We start from the raw sequence: 21,714 nt of genomic DNA on the forward strand, positions 1-21,714 counted from the left end.
TGTTTTTTCGAGTGCTGCTCCGCTGAGGCAGAGCTGAGGCCAGGACTGTCATAGGGCTGGGCTGGGGTACTGCAGGAGCTGCTGCCCAGCCCGTGGTCACCTGCCCTGGGCTGGGGAGTCTGGGTGGAGAGCTGTGAGCAACAGGAGAGAGGCAGGGGATGGCTGAAGGGCAGCAAGGGTCCATAGCAGCCAGGGATGAACACTGGAGGCTCCAGGACAGGCCAGGGGCTGGATCCCTCCTGGATTTATGTTTTTCCAAGCACTAACAGGTGCAGAGCAGGTAAGCAGAGAGCCCTCTAGTGCTGTTTGGCATTCCTGTGCCACAGCAGCCTCCTGAGCTGCACTGCCACTGTCCCCTCACTGCCCTCGCATCTTCCTGGTGCAGCAGCTGCTGTGGTGTGAAGGGGGTCTGAGGGCTTCCCAGAGGGGACAGGCCTGCATGGGCATCCCTTGTGTTTGTCTCTTCTACACACAGTGAGCAGAGGCCACTGGGCTGCTGCCCCATATGGGTTTAGTCCCTGGGCCGGTGCTGCAGCTCAGGAGGGGCAGGAACAGGCAGCCTGCAGGCACCAGGCTCCCCACAGCAGCGAGGGAAAAGCAGCCTGTTCTGGAGGAGCTCAAGAGCTGTTACATCCCAGGAACAGGAGTGTTGGATTTGCCTCAGCAGCAGAACCACTGGAACCACTGGCCCTGCACTGGCTCCCACTGGCCTTTCGGCCCAGCAGAGCTCCAGCAGCCAGACTCCAGCTCCTTCCCTTGCCATTACAGCCCTCCCCGGCCCCTGGTTCCTCCTTGTTTGGGAATGCTCCTGCAAGGAGACAGGAGCTGGGGAGAGCTCCCAGCACAGAAATAATCCCCCAGCACAGAAACCCCCCAGCCCGAGGCAATCCTCCTCCCTGCTGTGCCCAGCATCCCCTGGCTCATACACAACGATGCTGTTTAAACAGCTTTTATTAGTGGTTCTGACCATACTACACCCTCAAGGAAAACAAAACTTAGTTCACAGTGTCAGGCTAGGATGGTGTGGTCAAAAGGGAAAAAAACCCACAAAAATCCAGTGGTGGCTTGTGGCCACTCTTTGTCTGTGTGGCCACCAGGCTGGCAGAGCTGTGCCCAGGAAGGGGCTGGGCCCCTGCCTGCAGCACATAGGGACAATTCCTGCTGCCAGCTCCAGAGCTGCTAGAAGCCAAAAAAGGCCCAGTGTCAGCAGCACCAGAAGGGTGGGGAGGAAAAAGCTCCCAGTGGGAGGGGCTGCCAGGCCATGTTTCCCCTCCACCAGTAACCCCATGGCCTGGAAGAGCTCAGCCTGAGCTTTGCTGCAGCACCGACTCTCCCACCGACCTTCCAGACGTGCTGGGACAGGAGGATCAGCTCCCACCCCGAAAGCAGCCCAGACCCCCCAGCTGAGCCAGCGTCTCCACAGTCCCTCCTGGCACTGCCTGGCCACAGCCCTCAGCCTGGCTGCAGGCAGCACCCCATGGGCAGAGACATTCAGATCAACACAGAACAAGCTCGCCCCCACATAACACTTAATTCTCAGCGATTCTGTGAGCAGAGCTGACCTTCCTCTCCCTTCCCAGGCTTTTCCAAGCCTCCCATGGGAGCTGCTGTGGATGGAAGCAGGGCTCTGCCAACCTGGATTTTCCTCATAAGGCACAGGGTGAGAGCAGCAACATAGGGCTTGATCTATCCCTTGGGACAGGCTGGAGGGGGCTTGCACAAAGGGAAAGGTCCTGTCACCCCTCTCCCACCTCTGGCTGGCTGTGCTGTCACCGGCTTCTGTCCCCCTCCCCCAAGAGCAGGGGCTGGGTCTGCCCCCAGCCCCTGCACACACAGGTGGGAGAAGTTCCACGCAGCGATTCCAAAGGGGGCTCACAGGTCACCCCAGCACCTGTCTGCAGAGCCCCTGGCCAGCACAGCAGCTGTGCATGCAAGAGGTTCAGCTTGGGCCAGGGTCCAGCTCAGCCTGCAGGACACTGGGCATCCCTGAGTTCCTGGGCAGACATGAAACAGCCCCGGGGGCAGGTCAGGGCAGTGCCAGCACGTGGGGGGACAGCCAGACCCCGCAGGGCTCCCTGCCAGGGCAGAGCCTGATGGTGTTCTGGACCCCTCAGGGTGCCTGTGCCAGAGCCAAGGTGTGAGCAGACCCCAAGCCTGTCAGGCTCTGCAGCCATCAGACCTGGGCCAGGCTCATGGCAGGAGCTGCTGGCAGTGGAGGGCCAGTCCCTGGTAGCCATTGAGGAGAGTGCCCGATGAGCAGCACTGCCCACTGCATGGGCAGACAGGAGACATCACGCAGCCCGAGGCAGCAGTGCCCAGACAGATGGACACGGCAGCATGGCTGCACACAGACATGGAGCTGGGCAGCAGCAGGAGCCTGGGGAAGGCTGGTGGAGCTGTGCTGCCGTAGGAGGGAAGCCAGTTCAGAGCCTGTGCCTTTGCCTGTGAGCAAAGACAGCTCCCAGCACAGCACCCACCCCACCCAGTGCTGCTCGGCATACGGGGCAGGGCCTGGGGCTCTCAGGGTGCACACCAAGCTCTGTGTCACCCTCCTCTCCTGGCACAGGAGGGACAATCTCCACAGCAGATTCACTTCTCTTTCCCTCCAGGCATCCTTGGTGCTGCCCCGAGTTCCCTCCTGGGCAGCAGCACCTCCTGCCCCATTCCACACTCCAGCACACACCACCCATCATACACCCAGCGAGGGCTGGACTCAGGGCTGCCCTGCCCTGCAGCTGGGTTCAGCACCCTCCTAACACACCAACGGCACCAAACCAGTCCGTGTCGCTCTTGCCCAGCTGGCACTGCAGCCGTCACACACCCTCCTTGTCTCCCAGGGCATGGAGCAACTAGCAGTGCAGAGCCACAGCACCTACAGCACACAACTTCCAGGAACACAGAGATCTCAGGAGGAAATCCTAGACAGCTGAGCCAAAATCCACAGGAGGTGGAGCTCAGACAGGGCAAACCGTTGTTTTACTACTGAGAGCTGTGGATGTCGGCTAAACTGCTAGAGCAAGAGCTGCACTGGTTTCCACTGGGAGTCCAGACAGCAGCAGTTCAGACACCCAAGTCCCTGCAGGAAATCTTCCATATCCCACAGCCTGCCAGTGTCCACCCAACCCTCTCCTCAGGAAAGAGGGCTCCCATCAGACACCTTGTTTCCACTCAGAGCGAAGGTCCCTTTTCAGGAGGGGCTTTTCCCCTTCCACTCTGTGCCCCCTCCTCGCTCCGAGACCCGCCTGAAGTGCAGCACAAGCGGGGGATGCCCGGGCAGGGCTGGCTCCACGTTCACTGCTCCCAGGTCAGGAGGGTTAGAGGCCCGTGAGATCAACGATGGCTTTAATAAAGATGGCATCATCACGCACGTAGGAGTTCTTGGCTTCCATGACAGACACGGGGCAGAAGAGGGGACAGCCACTGGCGATGTTCATCTCCGTGACGGGGCGCTGGAAGGACGAGGACGTCACGTCAGGGCGGAAGGCATCGATGATGTGCTCCCGGTTATTCTGGTCCAGAAGCATCAGGGTGACCTGTGGGGAAAGGTGAGAACCTAAGGGAATGGCTGAATAAAAGGCACACACAGTGACCTGCTGTGGCATGTGCAGGTACCAGCAGCCACAGCCACCCTGCCAGTCACAGAAATGCCTCTGAGTGTGGCCAGCAGAGAACGTCACCTCAGTAACGTCCTGTAGAAATCTTCCCAGATCCTGCCTGTTGCTGGAAGCTTCCCTGTGGCAGCACAGGGCTGTCGGACTGACTGAAAACCTACACCTTGCTCCCAGCACCGACACTGCACACAGGTATTTCCCTGAGCTAGGGCTGTTGTTCTCTCTGCATCCACTCGTGCCCGCTCACTCAGTCTCCATGTGTTCTGCAATGCCCAGGAGCTGGGATCTGAGCTCCTGACATCGAGTGAGCACCCACTGTCCCCAAGCTCTGAGGTCACCACAATCTTCCCTTGCCCTCAACCCCTGCAGAGGCTCTGTGGGATTCCAAACACCCCATGTCACCCCCTTGCCCCACAGCACAGCCGGTGCTCTCAGCACACCTGGGGAACCCCCAGGGCAGCCAACACAGAGCCCTTCCTCTGCTGTGCCACGTGGGCCAGAGTGACAGTGCCAAGAAGCTTGAGTGGGTGCCAAACCAGAATGGCTGTGGCTGGATACAGTGGGCTCTGCTCCAGACCCACCTTCTGGTTGAAGGGCCACCGCAGCAGCGCGTCGTTGGGTCCCTTCATCACCACAAAAAACAAGGACAGGTGGGTCCCACGCCCGGTGCCGTCCCCGTTCAGGTACAAGCGCAGACACATCTTGTAGCCGTACTTGCTGGTGTAGAAAGCTGTCAGAGAAGTGTGGAACAGGCACAGTGAGGGCCCAACGCAGCACAGCCTGGCACCAGCAGATCCCTCTGAACTCTGAGGACTCTTAAGTTTGGAATCTGGGAGGAGCCAGGTCTTTCAGACAAAAAAGACTTGGAATGGCCGTCATCCAGAAAACAGATTTTGAAGTAATTGTAAAATCTCATTTGCTTTTCTCTCATGGCCAAGCCACAGGTGCTGTTCCACAGTCCCAAGAAGCAGGTGCAGGGTACAGGCTCAAGGGCTGTGTCAGCATTGGACATTCTGAAAAAGCTCTCCAGAACCTCTGGACCTGAGCAATTCCTGCTCAGCAAACCCTAGCTCCTCTCCCAACCATTCTCTGCCAGGGGAGCTCCCCACCAAGCAAGAGAACAGTGTGAGGAGCTGGTGTCAGCTTATTGCTCACATGTGGGGAGTGCTTTCCCAAGCAAACAACCAGATCCCAACTTGCTGCTCACTGTCCCAGTGTTGGGCTGGGGCACTCTGTGAGGAGAGCCCCTTCCTCTGATACTGACACTTGAGTACTTCCCTTGGTAAGGTTTGGGCTTTATTTAGACATTATCTCTTGCACAGTCATACTTTGGGCTTTAAAAATGTATCTCTGGCTCTAATATATATTTCCTCCCTTCCTTAACCATTTTATTGCTGGTTTTATGGTCTGTTGAGTATTTTAATCCAAATAAAAAGGTTATGCAAGGATCATCTAGTCCAAGCCCCTGCCATGGGCGGGGACACATTCCATTAGACCAGGTGCTCAGGGCCCCATCCAGCCTGGCCTTGGCAGCACCTCCCAAGCAACGGACCTGCCATGAAACCCACACCCAACTGAGATGCAAAAGATTTTGGGGATTTTGCACACCTGGAGAGAAGATGGCAGGAGAGCGGCCTGTTATCGCCTCCTGGCGCTTCCGGGCAAACTCCGTTATCTTCCAGATGAAAACCCCGTCGTAGGTGGAAGCTTCCATGTTGCGGATCTTCTCCTCCATCTCGGCCATGGCCAGGTCTTTAAGCCCAATGCTCCTCTCCAGCTGCCGGACCTGCTCAGTGGGACAGAGGGTGCAGGTTAGAGACACGCAAGCTGCGGGGCCTGGCAGAGCCCGGCAGACCCCAGTGTCCCCTTTAGGACTGCTCCTTAGGGAGAGACTTTCTCCAGAAAGGACAGGGAGCACGGGAGGGAGAAATCGAGCAACATAAGCCAATTCACTGAAGCTTCCTTCTGCATCCTGTCACTCTGGAGAAGATCCATCGATACAGCTCAGTGCTAGAGCTGGAAAGTTTCCCACAGCCAATGTAAAAATCCTTCCAAGGAGCTGCTCCATTGGCTGAACAGCACAAGAAGTGAGGATAGGGGAAAAAAAGCCCCAATAACTGAGCACTGTGACAAAATTAAACTGAGAAAGAAAAGAACCTACATCCTCTGCAGGGTTCGTCACACCAGGTCCCTAGCCCAGAGAGCACAGGCACGCTGCAAACTGTGCAGCTCCAGGTGCCAGGAGCACTCCACAGGGACTGTGCTGGAGCAGACTGCTGGAGGCAGCTCCTTCACACCTCCAGACTGTTGCTGCAGGCAGCAGCACTGACGGCATTCCTTTGGCAAAGGCAGCTCTCCTTTGGAAAGGTCTGGAAGGTGAGCAGCCCCACAGATTCACTGAGATGCAGTGCAAGGAGATGCACTGAAATTCTGGGTGCTCTGGCTCTTGTCAGAAAACTTCGCCAAGGAAGAACCCCTCGGTATCTGCCCAGCTTCATAATTAACACAGATCTGATGCTTTAAATCCCCAGCTTCTCCAGGGAGCTGCTGAGGATTGGGCACAGGCACAAAGGGTATTTTCGTTCTGCCTTCAGATTTGTGGAGTTTCAGGGCCGGGTGGTGAAGCTCTGCTAGCTCATGACACGGAAAGGAAACAGGAAAAAGCCTCTGCAGGGAGTGCTGGGAAGCCCAGGTGAGCAGTTACACACCTTGTTGCTCAGCGTTTCGATTTTCTCCTGGTCCAGCCGGTGCTGGCGGCTGTAGGCTTCAGCTGTCAGGGATACTCTCTCCACCTCCCGGTTGAGCACACAGACAATGTTCTCAAAGGTCACTGTTTTCCTCTCGAGGGCCTCACACCTTCCCAAGAGCTCCAGGGACCGGGAGAGCTCCGACTCCGAGCACAGCGAGTTTGCTGCCAGCAGTGGGGAGCTGTTTTGTGATGAGGAAAGGACAGGAAGGGATTTTGGGTCCCCAGCACCAGCCTTGAGGCTGAGCAGAGAGCTCAGCAGCATGTGGAGATGCTCTGCTAAACACTTGCTTTCATGTTCCAGGAGCTTTTCATTTTCCACCTACATGAAGAGAAACATCCCCCATTCAGCATGTGCAATCTACACTGTCACCATCCACAGAACAAATTCTTCCTATCCAGGTCACAACATCAGCTTTAAATTTATAATTTATAGGGGGGGGGGAACAAAGAAAGAATTAAAAAACGCATTTTTGTGGGGGTGGTGTGGGTTTTTGTTTTGTTTTAGAAATGCTTCAAATCACATACAATGAGGAATGCTAAATGCTTCCCCCAGCTGAACTGGTCTGCTCTGCCTTCCACCAACCCCTCCCAGAAAAGCTCTGTCAGATGTACCTAACAGCAACAAAGGACAAAGCCTCACATAACCCCCTGGAGGAGGGATTTATATGAACATCACCACGGGAGCTGGAAAAACGAAGTAACATAGAGAAATATGGCCTGGCCCCAGTTCTTCACTTAGAGAATCACTGTAATCACAAGTCATTACACACTTGCTTGGGTTCAAAGAGAGCTTAAAGTTCATCCTGTCCCACTCCCTGCCTTGGGCAGGGACACCTTCCACTAAACCAGGTTGTTCCGAGCCCCATCCAACCTGGCCTTGAACACTTCAAGAGATGGGGCAGCCACAGCTTCTCTGGGCAACTTGTGCCAGGGCCTCACCACCCTCACAAGGAACAATTTCTTCCTAAAATCTCATCTAAACCTGACCTCTGGCAGTGTGAAGCCATTCCCCCTGAAAGCAGCATAATCACCAGAGTTCCAAAGCATTCAGGGTGCTCTTAAAGTAGATTTCCTTCCACAGGAATTTCACTCCTGTGACACCCAGACTCTGCACAGCAGATTAGCTCCATGTGCGAAGAGTTTAAAACCCCTCTTTGCTCAAACACCTGAATGCAAACACGTGCCACAGTTTGTGCAACAGCAGTTTGCAAGTGAACTCTAACCCTGGGACTGAAAAGCCCCAAAGTAACCCAGGAGAGGAGCCCTTACCACCTCAGCACAGCCCACAGCCTCGAACCGGCAAGGTACTTTGGATCTGCCACAGGTCTTCACATGGTCCCGAAACTAGAAAGGAAGGAAGGAAGGCAGTGTTAGATCTTATGTGTCCCCAGTGCTCCCTTTCCATCCCACTGACTTCTGGGAAACTGCAGCCAAGCTGAAGAATGCCCAAGCTGTGGCTAATCACAGGCTGCCACGGCGCCCACTAAACCTGGGCTCTGACCACCATCAGGCGTGACTTCCACTGGAATACAAATATAGCCCTGGCCCCTGAAGAAAGCTTAATTTCTCCTTCTCTTGACAGCTGGGAGGTCTCACTGCTCACCTTCACATGCAAGAGAGAAAAAGCAACAGGTACAGGTACAAGCTGTGGACGCAGAATAATGAGCTTCCCTGAAGGCTGAGGAATGGGAGGCAACAACCTCCCATGAAACAAGACAAAAAATAGGCAACAACCCCATGAAATAAGGGCACATTTCATTTTGGGCACTTCACACAACTCTGGTCAGGACGTGCCACAGGCTGGTATTTTTACCTCTGTCCCAGCATTACATTTCTGCAGAGAGGTGCCACTAACCCCTCAGCACTGAGATGACTCGTTCAGGTTCCCACACAGCACATGATTAATCCAACAAGCACTGGCACAGCTTCAGCTTGGGTTCAGTACACCCCTCACCATCAGATACCAGAGCTCTTTTCTGAACAACCACCATATTCCCTCCCCACTTAACTCCTACATCTGCTACAACAGATGTCAATTAAAATTGGTTTTAAACCACATTTTTTAAAGGCTTCTAAATCCATCTGGCTTGTGTAATGAGTTGGGTTACTCAAAGTTAACATGGCAGCAAATAATCAACAAGGGTTTGGAGAGATAAACATGGGAGTTAATATTTAAACACAGGGTAGATTACCCATGGAGATCCTGTGAGCTGGCTCCCTGCAGGGCTTCAGCTCCTGCCTGCAGATAAGCTGGGCTGCACCCCCAGCCCCAAGCCCCTCCTTATGCTGTCCATTTAGAAGAACTCTTTTGCTCCTCCTTTTGCTGCCTCTGTTCTCCTGCCCTGCTAAAGGGCTTTTTCCAACACTGCTACTAAAAATATTTGCCTGTAGAAGGCAAGATGGTTTCAGATGAAAATGCTTTTTGAAAATGTTCCCCAAAACTTGAATTTTTCAGACTTTTGAGCCTTGTCCCAGGAGCCAGCAGCCTGGAGATGCTATAGCCATGGATTCCATTAGATGATTAATTAGATATCAATTAATATAGCTGGAGATGGGCTCTCTTTCCAAAATTGCAGCAGTGGTTGATGCAGTTGCTCTCCACAGAGCATAAACCCATGAGGGTGCTTTTCCCAGAGGCTCTGCCCCCAGACGTGGTTCCAAGGGAGGTGGCACTGGCAGCACCAACACTGACCCCCGAGTGCCCGTGAGCCACATCCCCTCACGCCCATCCTTATGGAAAACTCACATCCATGCTAACAGCTGCCCCTCAGTTGTTTTCCCCACTTCATTTCCTAATGGACTCTGTTCCTCCCTGCTCCCAGAATGCCAAGCTCAGCCCATCAGGTTTCACACCAAACACCCCCACAGCACAGGGTCGGATGGATACCTTCTCCCTGGGAATCTTCTTCCCACAGCCTTCACAAGTCAGCGGGAATTCAGGGCAGACTTCATCATGAGCCTGTGAAGGAATGGACAGGAGATATTTGTCCTCAAGTAAAAGCCCCAAGGAGGTTCTGCAATGGGCACAATCCCACGGGGGTGGGTTTATACCTTATTGCAGCCGAGCGCTGGATTTACCGACCTACAACCAGACCTTGGTCACGCTGATCCCTCTGAGCTGCTGGCTCATCCTGTGACCTCCAGGCCACCCCAATTTTGGGTGCCTACATAGCCTCAACCTCTATTTAAAAGCTGCTACCATGATTTTTAAAAAAATTAAATTATTGCTTTGATGGCCAAGATAATCAACGGGAAGCTCCATTTATGGCTCTGCCAGGAGAAGACACATTGGGGCAGGTTGAGTGGAGTGAGCCACTACCTCAGCAAGATAATCTGGGTAATTTTTCCACTGTAATGGTTATCAGTCAGCTGAGGCATGGGCCCAGTGCCAGCTCATCACACACTGGGCTGAGCTGTCTGATTGTATCTTCTGTATGTAGAATACCATTTTTCAACCAGAAAGAAAAATATTTTTAAACTGTTTCATTTACCAGTCCCTGCACACAAGCACCTGCCCCTGCAGCCAGAGTCAGGGTTGTGTGATGGCCAGAGAGGCTGAACAAATGACCAGGGCAACGTGATACTCTTGAGCAACGGTGCTGGCTAAATTGGAAATGCTGAAACATGCCTCTGCCTCTGTGTCATTTCCATTGCCTAAACCTTCTCTTTACACACCCACCAGTTGAAACAAGGCATTGGAAACACCATGAATATGCGGATCAAGTTTCAAATTAAAAGACAAGAGCACTGAAGTCTTCTGCCATACTAGGGACAGAAAAAAAATCCAACCAGGAGCATTTCTAATGCAGCCATCTGAAACCAGATGTTTGAAAACCTGGTCACATTGAATCTCTGTTGTCTTGTGGGGGAACATGCACAAACCTCACCCTGTCACACATCAGGAAGTGGAAAGTGAAACCAGCAGTGGCTCCACTTTGGCTTCTTGGTTACTCTCTCCTTTTTATGCTTTAAGTGAGTAACTTAAGCTCAGAGCTTCACTGTGTGTCCCTGGAGAGATGACAGGCCAGCCAGCGGGGTTTGGGGGGCACTGCTGCCTGCAGAGGAGGAGGAGGCCAAGTGCCTGCCTTCATCCACTTGCTCAGAGGAGCTGAGCCCCTTCTACCCATCTACAGCTCCCATGTTCTAGAAACATCTGATAACATCTACCCCACGACCCACAAAACGCTGGTGGAACAGACGGTCTGGCTGAAAGAAGGAAACTTCATTGCAGAAGCATCTATTTTAAATAAGGGAGTATTTTAAACTTATGGTCTCCCATGCCAACATGCTGGGTGTGAAACTACCACCCCCTCCATACTCCCCACCTCCCAGCATTTATCCTCCATCCTGACTCCCCTCCGCACCACGATGTAATGCCCAAGAGTGGGCAGCCCTGCCTGCAGCACAGGAAGGAAACCAGCCCTGCTGAGCTTAAAGTGTATTCTGTATGTAAATGGTTAAAGACATCCAGAAGCTTCAGCCAGCAGAGATCCAAACATTTCTGTATAAACAGTTTCAGGCTCTTCTGGAAACCCCTGTTCCTCCCGCCCCACGCGGGTGTCAGAACAGAGATGGATGGTATCACTGCTGGAAGAAATCCAACCCACCCCGGAGCCAAGAGCAGGGTTGGCACTCGAGCCACATCCACTCCCCCAGCAATGGGGCAATCCTCCTGTTTATACCTTTCCCAAACCCACAGCTGTAGCTTCTGCTACAGGGATAAGCGCCACAGACATCCAGGCACTTGCTTGGAAAGCTTTTGGGAGCTCTGGAAAGCTGTGAGTGGGCTAGGCAAGAGCAGGCACTCTCCCAGAGGGAATCAGAGTGGAAATCAAGTCAGACAGGTGGCAGAGGGAGGGGACAGCCATGGAAGAATTAAAGTGGAGCTGGAAGTGAAGGGCTCACCCAGCAAGGCTCACACCAGCCTGCAGCATCCTACAGCAGGAGCAGGAAAATCAGCTGGGGCAGAGTTAACAGCCTTCAGCAACATCTGGTTCTTCACACTCAATTACCACCAAGACACAACCAAAGCCGCTGACTGATCCACACATCAATTTCTTTCCCTGATAATAAACAGCAACACAACCCCACATCAGCCTGCCCATCACCCACCACCATCAGACAGGCCATTCTCTGGGAGCTCACCTGAAAGGTTAGAAAATCAGACACCACTGCCCATGGAAGGACCAGGGCAATCAGCAGAAAAGCTGTATATTTTTAAATTTGCAGTATTTGCAGTCGAAGTTTCTCTCTGGACACTGTGGCAGCAGGATGAGGCAGTTCCATCCGGGGCAGCACTCTGCACTGCAGCTGTGCAGGGGAGTGCAGGCATACAGAGGGAAAAGCAGCTTTTAATAAGGGCAGCTGATCCCTGGAGCACACAGTGATCATTCCTAAGGAGGCTGAGGGCCAACCTCACTGTGCTCTGAAGGGTGGGATTGTTGGGGGGTGTTTGTGCAGGGCCAGGAGCTGGACTGTGTGGTCTTTGTGGGTCACCTCCAGCTAGGGATATTCTGTGGTTCCAAGACAATGCCAGGATGAGCTGCTTCCCTGCTTCTCCCTCAGCCAACAGGCAAAACTGCAGTTTAATCTGCTCATCATTTCTCCTCTCAGGGCATCGCTAAATTTGACTTCAACTCTGCAAGAGGCTTCTGCTGGAAATCATTATCTCCATACCCTGGTGGCAGAGCAGGACGTGCCCCTGCTGCCTGGCTGCTCTGCTCATAGCCTGCCACATCCACACAGGTCCAGTTTTATGGAGGTCTTGTAACCATGTTAGGAGTCCATCAGCATGACACAGGGGTCCCCCTCCAGCAAAGGGACAAGGCAGGCAGCTGGGAAATGCCACTGTTGAAGCAGCTGCTGTGAGATGCCTCTGTCAGAGCCTGTGGGAAGGTCACAGCGAAGGGCAGGGCTGGCAGAGGGACAAGGGAGAGCAGGGCAGGCTCAGAGTGAGCTGCACACTGCAGCTCTCCTGCAAAATCCCCCGGTCTTGGAAAGACACTCCATTAGTCTCCTCTGAGCACAGCAACAGTAACCATAAGCAGACAGCTCAAGGGCTTGGCAGGTGGAAGGGAGCAACAAGGAAGCAAAACTACCAGGATGGCAGAGGAAAGGCAGCTGCCATGGCACAGGGCACAGCAGTGGCTGTCAGGGCTTGGGCGGTCTCCAGCCCCAGCACTGCCATGTGCAGCACTTGGCTCCTTTGACACGGTAGCCTGGCTACAAGGAAAAGGGTGGGCCCGTGGAACTGTAGAGAAAACACTGAAAATGCATCTCCAGTGTAAAAGAGTTCTTTGTGCCAAGAAACATGAGCTGCTTCATGCACCTCTGTCAGTTCCACAGGGCCCCCAGAGCCTCCAAGATGGGAATGTGTGTTCATGGTGAGGGGTTTCCTTGGCACTCACCTCCACTTCAAACCTCGTGACTTTCAGCTTTTCATTCTCCAAGGGGCAGATGTCAAAACTATTAATTTTTAGGCCACCACAAGAAGGCTGAGCTGGTTTCAGAAGTGAAGAGCAGACCCTCTGCAGTCGGGGCTTTCCAACCCCCTCCCACGCACGCTCTCCGGCACTCCCCGTGGCTTTACCTCCCACCATGGGTTTGGACGGGAAAACGCCTCTTGTCTGAGCAGCCAGCTACACTAACTACTGTGGAGACTGCAAGTGTGGCTGGGATGTGCTTGTGGGCCTCAGCTCTGGCTCTGGAAAGTAAAGGTGTGTCTGATCCCTTTTCCAAAAGCAGCCGGTCCTTTGGGTCACCTGCACATGCAAGTCAGGGATTCTCCCACCAGAAAGTGGTCTGGTCCTGCTGGTCAGGCTGGAGCTAGCTGCAAACTGCACTTCAGCACCAGGCCAGAACTTGGAGCAAAAACCTTGAGAAAAAGACAATAAATGCTGTACTGGGTTTTAAAAAGAAGGCTGGTCACCCTTATCTACAGCAGCACCAAGTGTTCCTGGCACAGCACCTCAAGCGCTGTACCCCACACAGCACTGATACAACACTCAGAGGTACAACTTTGTAGGAGCAGGAGACAGGTGAACGAGCTGCAAAGACCAACAGCTCTCCTCTAAGCAATGTGCAAAAGCCTGAAGATGAAGTTTCAGCCTCAGCTGAAAATCACCACCAAAACCTGTTGGGGCATTCCCGGGGTGCAGCTGGGAAGGAGGGGCATGACACAGTGCACGATAAAGCAGGAGGAAGCCCTGGCTCAGGGCCCCCAGCAGCATTTTTGAAGAGGGAGTTTTCCCTAGATAGGGTGCGGTAGGGGCTCTCCAGCACCTCCTAAGTGTGAACAGTGGGCAGAAAGGAATGCCTGGTTACGCTGTTCTTCTGCTCCCAGCGAGCCACGTAGCCCAGAAGGGGCTGCAGACATCCTTTCTGACTCCACAGGCTTTTGAGGAACATCACCTGGGTTCTGAGTTTTGTACTTTCTGCAGCCTTCCAGGTTTCACTTACAAAGAACTTTCTAAAACCAAAGTGACAACAACAAACTCAAGGAAAACACATTCCCTCCAGCATGGATTAGGCCAGCTTATTCCCACACCTGACTATTGCTCAGCCTCAGGAGCTGAGCTCATCTGAGCCCCACAAAATTTGGTTTAAATACTGATGTCTGGTTTAAGCTTAAAACTTAGTTTTCCTTCCTAAAATTGGACAATTTCATTTTCTTATGTCTCAGTTAATTCTGTTTCCTTCCAGCTGAAGAGGGCTGAGTTAAATCCCCTGTCTGGGGTAACCAAGGGGAATGCCAAAGCTGACCTCATGTGTACCCCTCCTCCCATCCCAGTCCTGGGGGAAGGGCACAGGAAGGGAACTGGTGGGATTAAAAGCATAAATAAAAGGTGTATGAAAACTGACAACGAAATGTTGATACAAGGAGAGAGACGTGGGCAGCTGGAGGTACTGTAAGGCAGGAGGAAAAACACACCAGAACTGAGGAACCACAAATTCCCTCTGCCTGGATATCACCAGGCACATTTTTTGGGTCTTTCCTTTTGCTTTAATGGGCTGGGTTTAGTTTCTGCAGTTCTCCGCAGACTTTGCTCTTGAATCTAAAGGCTCATGCCCACAGCCTGATTTTCCATATGTACATGCAGACAGACTCATCAGGAAACATATACAGGAAACAAGGTCACTAACAAAAGGAAAAACCCTTCAGCTCCACCACAAACAACTTTATCCAAGTGCCACTAAGTATTTACAAACTCTGAAAAATGCAGCCATAAATCCAGACTTAAGTATTTCATATGGTCCACAGAGCTTGAAGCAGAAGTGCAAGTCATGTCCAAGCAGACTGCACTCATTCAGTTTTGTGTTTCCCTTTGAAAGCCAATCTTTAGTCTGCCTGAACAGAAAGTAAAACTGAAATCCATTTTACTCCTTTTTTTGAGGCTTAAGCTTTCCAGCCACAGAGTATTTTTCCCCTGTGCGTGCCCTGATAAGATTAGCAAACCAGAAGTGACAGTATCTCTTCATTTGCAAGGGGAGAGCAGCCTCTCTCAGCACAACACATGATTTTTAAATTAGCAAACAGTGAATTCACTCTGAGGGACTTTCCATGTCCTGTCGGAAATAGCTCTGAGGGACTTTCCAGAGCGGGAGAGCTGAGCTGCTGCAGGACGTTACCCACAGTGCAGCTACGGATGCAACGCTGCTGCACCAGGCAGCTCTGCACTGGCTCTGAAGGCTGGGTTTAATGTTAGCCCAAGGTACCAAGAGGCTCTGGGCTAGCAGAGCCGTTCAATGCCTCCTTTCCCAGCCCTCCTCAGCCACACACATGGCTCTGGCAGCATGGGGACAGCCAGTCCTGACTGAATGCCACAGCTCTTTGGCAGGCAGCTGGGAGGAGATGACACAAGCCAGACCTTACCTCCTCCCACCAGTTCCTAGGAAAGAACCAGCTTTTCCTGAGAGGGCACAAAATGACCTCCTCCCTCAGGCTGAATGCCACTGGGACAGGCAGGAGAGGCAACTCAGCCCCTGAGAGAAAGCAGCCAGCACTGCTCCAAACCCCTCCACCCCCTGTACCACACAGGACTCCCCAAGACTCCACAAAAACCAGGAGAGTGGAGACTCACAAACCCCTGGCAGGGAAGATGTGTGCCCCAGACCCACAAGCCCACACGCTCCAGGGCCACCACCTCTATCAGTCATCCTTTGTCCCAGCAAAGGCCAAATGAGCTTGGGAAGATCAGGTGGAGAGTAAAAACAAGTCACAGACTCATCCATCCAGGAGCTCTTCATCAGCTGTTTGCAGGGTTCTGGGGCATCACATGCTTCTGCAGCCCTGCAAGAAATCAGCCTGATCCCAGGACAGCTTGCTGCCCTTCTGAACTCCCAGTGGAAGCTCTGGCTGGACTCAAGCACTCGAACACTTGTCAGAATGCTTAGGGAGAACCTCTGGCAGCTGAAGATTTTTGCTGAGCTCTGCAAGAACATGCTAAGACTTTTTTTTAAAACCAGGAGAAAAAGTTCAGCACAGCTCATCAGCCATAGCACAATCAGCACTGGAAGCTGCTGACAGATATAATTTGGTTTAGTCTAATGAAGATGAGCTCACTATAATCATTGCAGAAGACATCGGGCTTCTGGGCACCAGCAGAAATTAAAGCATGGAGCAAACAATCTGCAGACACCACCAGCACAGCCTGAACCTGAAACCTCAGTATCAGGGTACCCTGTTCCCTGCCATGCAACCCCCAAACTCTGTGCTGTGGCAGTGTTAAGCTTTACACCTGACACTTCTTCAGTCCCACATCCACACCATGAGCCTCTCACAGATCTACAAATGGGGGTTCGCAGCAGCAGAACCATTCAGCACTGACATCTTCATCTCTTGGATTGAACTTTGAGCACACAGCAGAAGGCTCAGACAGCAGGACAAAGAAGCAGAGCTGCAGAAGCATCTCTCTGCTAAGAGGCTCAACAGTCTGGGCAGAACACTCAGGCCCGATGCACAGCTGTTGCTTCTTCCTTCCACCTTGCAATGGCATCATCAAGAGAATCCCAATGTCAGCCTGGACAGACTGAGGTTAAACTTGCTCCTGAAACACATCTCAGTCACTACCAAAGTTCTGTGAACCACCAGGCTATGATCTTTATCTGCAGCAAGTGTTAGAGGGAAATAAAATGCATTCCTCTTATCTCAGGCCTCCTGTGTGGTGGTTCTGCCATTCCAAGAGGGATGACAGAATTGTCCTTCAGGAGCCAAAAGCTTCACATGCTATGGACCAACCACCCACAGCCACGACTAAAACTTGGATTTAAAACCTAGTAGGCTCCTTGAGGAGAACAGAGGTGGAAAAACCATCCTGTCCAGCAGCCTTGTGGCCCAGAACAGCTCGGGTGATGGGTGACCAGCCAGTACCCAACACCCAGTCCCACTGCCCTGGTAGCTCTGGAGACAGCTGAAATGGGATCAGGTCACTTTCTGTGAGCTGATGGAGTCTGAAGGAGTTTTAGGTTCACATAATGCAGAGAAATTCACAACCATTTCACGGCACAGCAATTTCTTGACAGTCTTGTATAGCAGAAAAGAGCTGGAGACAGAGCAGGTGGCTCCCACCATGGCAGAGACATGCTCACAAGCAAATCCCTGTGATCACAAGCAAACCTGAAACAATCTCAGTCCAGCCTGTGCCCTCAGCAGGGCACACAAACCCTCACTCAGGGAACCTCTGCAGCTGACAGTGAAGTCCAGGGATTTGACTGCTCTCCCCCACTGTCAGTGGGCATGGACAACCCCCTGAGCCTTCCCCAAACACAGAGGAAAGAAGGATGCAGACGTGCCAAACCTTGCTTTGGCCTGTACCTCATACTCTTTGATGGTTCCCTTCCAGGTGCAGCCGCTGTTGATGCAGACAGCAGGCAGACTCTCCACCTCCCGCCGCGCTGCGTTGTCTGGGAAAGCCTGAAATGGAAACAACAAGCAAACCACAAATGTTACTGAGGGTTGCAGTTTTGATCAGGACTTCGAATTCTTGCTGAAAACTCCTCCCAGACCAGTTGCCCCATCAACCCTCAGAGGTGTGCTGATAGCAACCAAATCGCTGTGACAGCTTTAAGTAGGGCACCACTACACACACGTGACCTGGATTTCAGCACTGGGGAGTCCAAGACAGTAATCACCCTTCTCACTACTGAAGAAAAGGGTTCCTGGGAATAAGAAGCTCTCAGAGCTTGTGTTTTAAACAAAAACTGCAACTGGTATTACTGACACCAGTGATGTGTTAGGCTTTTTTTAATGCATTTTTCCTTACCGAGCTTGTTTCCAAAATAGAAATTCCTTCTTCATATATTCCTTCCTGGATACAGCTGGCACACTTTTGAGGTCCAGCACTATCAGACAGAAAAATAATCATCAAACACAACAAAAAAAATTAATTTATGTTTAACAATAAAGTGATTTCTGGTAACTTTATGAAATGAAAGTATTTTCTTATTTTTAAAACAACACACTGAGCCTTTGCTTGTGTGTATTTTTGATGCCTATTTCTAATTTTTTTTCTTCTGCCAATTGACTGTTCTATTAAGTTTCCCTCACTCAAAGGTAGGAGTGAGACACAAGGAAACTTCTCTGGAAGCCAGCTTGTGCTTAAACCTCTCCCATTTTGACACAAAAACCAAATGATGACTTTTAGGAGCATTCAGTAGCTGTGATGAGGACTGAAGGAGATAAGTGATAGACCCGGACTGCCTCCTCAATGGCAAAAACAATGCAGGGAGTTCTGGAAAACAGAACTTTGAAGCAACAACAAAGGCAAGTCAGAGGTTACACATTCCCTTAGAGAAGAGGTGATGCTGAACCTCAATGACTGAGCACAGCTCCCTTACTGAGGAGATCCTGAAAATGAGACTTTTCTCTGCTTTTGTTCTTGAAGATGCCTTTTCAAGCATTTTGTCTTCACACTGAAGGCACAGCAGTTACCTGATGATTTTCTTCAGGCAGTAGGAGCAGTAGCGATGGCCGCACTGTGCCTGGAACGGCCGCCTCAGAATGTTCTTGCAATCGGAGCAGAGGTATTTGACCTCCAGTTTAGTTCCCAGGATCTCCTTTGCAAACCCAGGCTGGTTTAGATCCAAAGAACCCGGTGGAGAAGAGTTTGCTGCTGCCATGTGAACAAAAAGTTCTGGCTGTATCTCCAGAGACTGAAAATAAAAGTATTTTCTCCAATTGATTATAATTGCATGGGGGTGGTTTTTCATATAAACTGTGTTACTCACAGATTATTAGACTGTCCCCCAACAGTAAACACACTGATGTAAAAACCACACCACTTCACCTCCCAAATACTGGAGGAAACTTGAATTTTAGTACTAAATCCAGAACACAGAGACAGGAAGGACAGACCTGATAAAACTCCCTGTCCCAGCTGACTGAAATGCAGCCTGTTAAGGCTTCTTGCTCCACATAAGGTAAAAAACGGTCTTAAAGGCCATCAGAAATAAATATAATAAATTCAGTTCACCAAAACCCGCTGGCCACCACAGCCCACCAATGCCTGCTCTCACACCTGTCAGCTGTCAGAAGGGACCAAAATTCTGCCCAGAGGCAGCCAGTCCTGGGGGTTTCTGGGGGGAAGCTGGGCACACAGTGGAGCCCAGATTTAGTAGTGGTGCCCAAGCAGGCACAGAGGGTTCTCCAGAGGGATGCAAAATGAGGATACGAGAGGCATGACCAAATTGGAAAGGAGGAAAAGAATAAAATGCTTTTGTTTTGACTGCTTATGCATCTCACACCTTCATTCCCTGTGACTACATGCCACAGCCACCTAGAACACCTAAGGGAGCACATCCACGGAGCCCCAGGCTGGTTTGGGTTGGAAAGGACCTGAAAGTTTCATTCCACCCCCTGCCATAGGCAGGGACACCTCCCACTGTTCCAGGCTGCTCCAAGCCCCAATGTCCAGCCTGGCCTTGGGCACTGCCAGGGATCCAGGGGCAGCCCCAGCTGCTCTGGGCACCCTGTGCCAGGGCCTGCCCACCCTCCCAGGGAACAATTCCTGCCCAATATCCCATCCATCCCTGCCCTATGGCACTGGGGAGCCGTTCCCCCTTGCCCTGTCATTCCATGTCCTTGACTAAAGTCCCTCTCCAGCTCCCTTGGAGCTCCTTTAGGCATTGCAAGGGGTTCTGAGGTCTCTCTAGAGCCTTCTCTTCTCCAGGCTGAACACCCCCAGCCTGTCTCGGGGAGGAGCCCCACGAGCGGAGACACCGCGAACCGGAGAAGAGCCCGGGGCTGCCCCGCTGCCCCCGTGTGGCCCGGGCTGCCCACGGCCAGGAGGGCTCTCTGCCGGGCCGGGCTCCCGGGGAGCGAGGCCCGGCCCCGCCGCTCCCTGAGGGCCCCGCACTCACCGGCCCTCGCTCCGCGCCCGCACCGGAAGCGCCGCCAGGCCCCGCCCCCGGACACGTGTGGAGAGCCCAGGCCCCGCCCCCGCCCGGGAAAGCCCCGCCCCCTGAGGCACTGGTCCCGCCCCCGGGTAAAGCCCCGCCCCCTGAGGCACTGGTCCCGCCCCCTGGGGCACTGGTCCCGCCCCCTGGGGCACTGGTCCCGCCCCCTGGGGCACTGGTCCCGCCCCGGGTAAAGCCCCGCCCCCTGAGGCACTGGTCCCGCCCCCGGGGCAATGGCCCCGCCCCCGGGTAAAGCCCCGCCCCGGGGCAATGGCCCCGCCCCCGGGTAAAGCCCCGCCCCCGGGGTAATGGTCCCGCCCCCGGGTAAAGCCCCGCCCCCTGAGGCACTGGTCCCGCCCCCTGGGGCACTGGTCCCGCCCCCTGGGGCAATCGTCCCGCCCCCAGACACCCCAACACCATCACACATCCCTGCACCCCCAGCACCCCCGCCTCCATCCTTGTCCCTGTCCCAACACCCCACCGTCACACCGTTATGCCCCCTGTCACTCCCTCAGTCACCCCCCCAGTGTCACCCCCCCAGTGTCACCTCCCCTCAGCTCCTCAGTCACCCCCTTACCCCGTCCTCTGTCACTTCTTCCCCAGCACCCCTCCTCGCTGATCCCGCTCTGTCCCCTGCCATATCCCCGCCTCAGGCCACCCCGCTGGGAATGAACCCAGACCCCCGGGACGCCCTCACACTCCCCCAGGACTCTTCATCTACCCCCTGGGGTTTCTTCATCCTTCCCCTGAGCCCACCTCATGCACCTCCTAGGACCTCCTGGGTCACCTCGTCCATCCAAGGGACCCCCCCATCCATCCCCTGGGACCCCCTCATGCATCCCCTGCACCTGCTGGAGAGGGACCCAGCGGGACTGTGGTGCTCAGCCTGGGGCCACCCGACCCACCCGGGGTCCCACCGGGGACAGCCATCTCCCGCGGCATTCCCCGGGTGAGCAGCCCCTGGTCCCCTGGAAACGGCCCGGAGCGAGCCCTGGCACCCTGAGGAATTGTTTTTAAGCCGTTTTTGGACATTTTGAGTACCAGCGGGCCCTCGCCTACCTGCGCGCAGAGTGCCATGGCCACCTCGCGTCCCGTGGCGCCGGCCCGGGGGACCGGTGGAGGCCAGCGGTCGGGAAGGATGGGCGGCGGCAGGATGGAGGCGGCAGGACGGCGGTGGCAGGAGAAATGCCGTGTGGGAGAAACGCGCGGCGCAGCCCGCATTGAGGTCACGGCGAGGTGCTTTTCGCAGGGGAACTTGTTCGGCAAAAGGTCACAGCAGCAGGATTTGTCACCCGGGGTCCCCAGCCTGCCTGCCCCCCTAGCCCGGCTCCGGGGCTCCGGGGCTTTACCGCCTGCTGCGCCGGCGGGGCGGGGATGGGCGCGTTCTCACTGCGGGGAATTCACCCGGGGCCGGGGAAATCCTCGCTCTCAGAGCCCGGCGCAGTGACAGAGCAGTGACACAGCGGCCAAGGTGACTGTCCCGGGAGCCTGGCTGCGAGCACGGAGCCGAAGCCGAGTGGGTCGAAGTGAAGGGCGCAGCAGGGCCGCGGGGGCTCGGGGACACCGAGCCCTTGGCGAGGGACCAGGTGCTGCTCAGGCACCGTCGGGGCGGGATGCTCCCTCTCAGGGAGCCGGGGACAGCGCATCCCTGCGTGCGTGGGCACCGGGAATGGCGCGGGCACAGCTCCCCTGGGATGGGCACTGCTTCACCCTCTGCACTGCAACAGCCCTTTTCCCAGCACAGCCGCACTGGTCTGGGAACACCGGCACGGAAAACTTGGTGATGTCGCCCAGCGAAGGAAAATCCTGCCTGCACTTGCGGAACTGCCTGTGACCTGGCAGCAGTGCCGGGGCAGGACGTGCTGTTCCCAAGGGGACAGGAAACCCGCACCACAGGCTTGCTTGACACGCCCGCCTTGGGGCTACTCCCAGAGAAGACGGGATGGGACAGAACGCTCTGGA

The 21,714-nt window shown here is 53.9% G+C and overlaps 1 protein-coding gene across 3 annotated transcripts; it reads right to left on the reverse strand.

The window, feature by feature from the left end:
• Positions 1-933: 933 nt before the first annotated feature.
• On the reverse strand, positions 934-21,596 carry TRAF2 (TNF receptor associated factor 2). Of its 3 annotated transcripts, none has more exons than XM_069031767.1 (10): positions 20,812-21,596; positions 18,290-18,510; positions 17,622-17,700; positions 17,174-17,272; positions 9,248-9,319; positions 7,633-7,704; positions 6,320-6,679; positions 5,220-5,397; positions 4,193-4,341; positions 934-3,533 (listed from the first exon to the last, which is right to left on the reverse strand). In XM_069031767.1, exons 1-10 carry the CDS (start codon positions 20,971-20,973, stop codon positions 3,315-3,317), a joined length of 1,611 nt encoding a protein of 536 aa, XP_068887868.1. In that variant the 5' UTR covers positions 20,974-21,596; the 3' UTR covers positions 934-3,314. The 3 variants fall into 3 exon arrangements, with proteins under 3 accessions (XP_068887868.1, XP_068887867.1, XP_068887869.1); XM_069031766.1 differs by having other exon boundaries at positions 7,630-7,704; positions 20,812-21,594; XM_069031768.1 differs by lacking the exon at positions 20,812-21,596 and adding an exon at positions 19,717-19,753 and having other exon boundaries at positions 7,630-7,704.
• Positions 21,597-21,714: the final 118 nt, after the last annotated feature.

The sequence above is a fragment of the Aphelocoma coerulescens genome, chromosome 17 (assembly GCF_041296385.1).
Source record: "Aphelocoma coerulescens isolate FSJ_1873_10779 chromosome 17, UR_Acoe_1.0, whole genome shotgun sequence".
Lineage (NCBI taxonomy): Eukaryota > Metazoa > Chordata > Aves > Passeriformes > Corvidae > Aphelocoma > Aphelocoma coerulescens.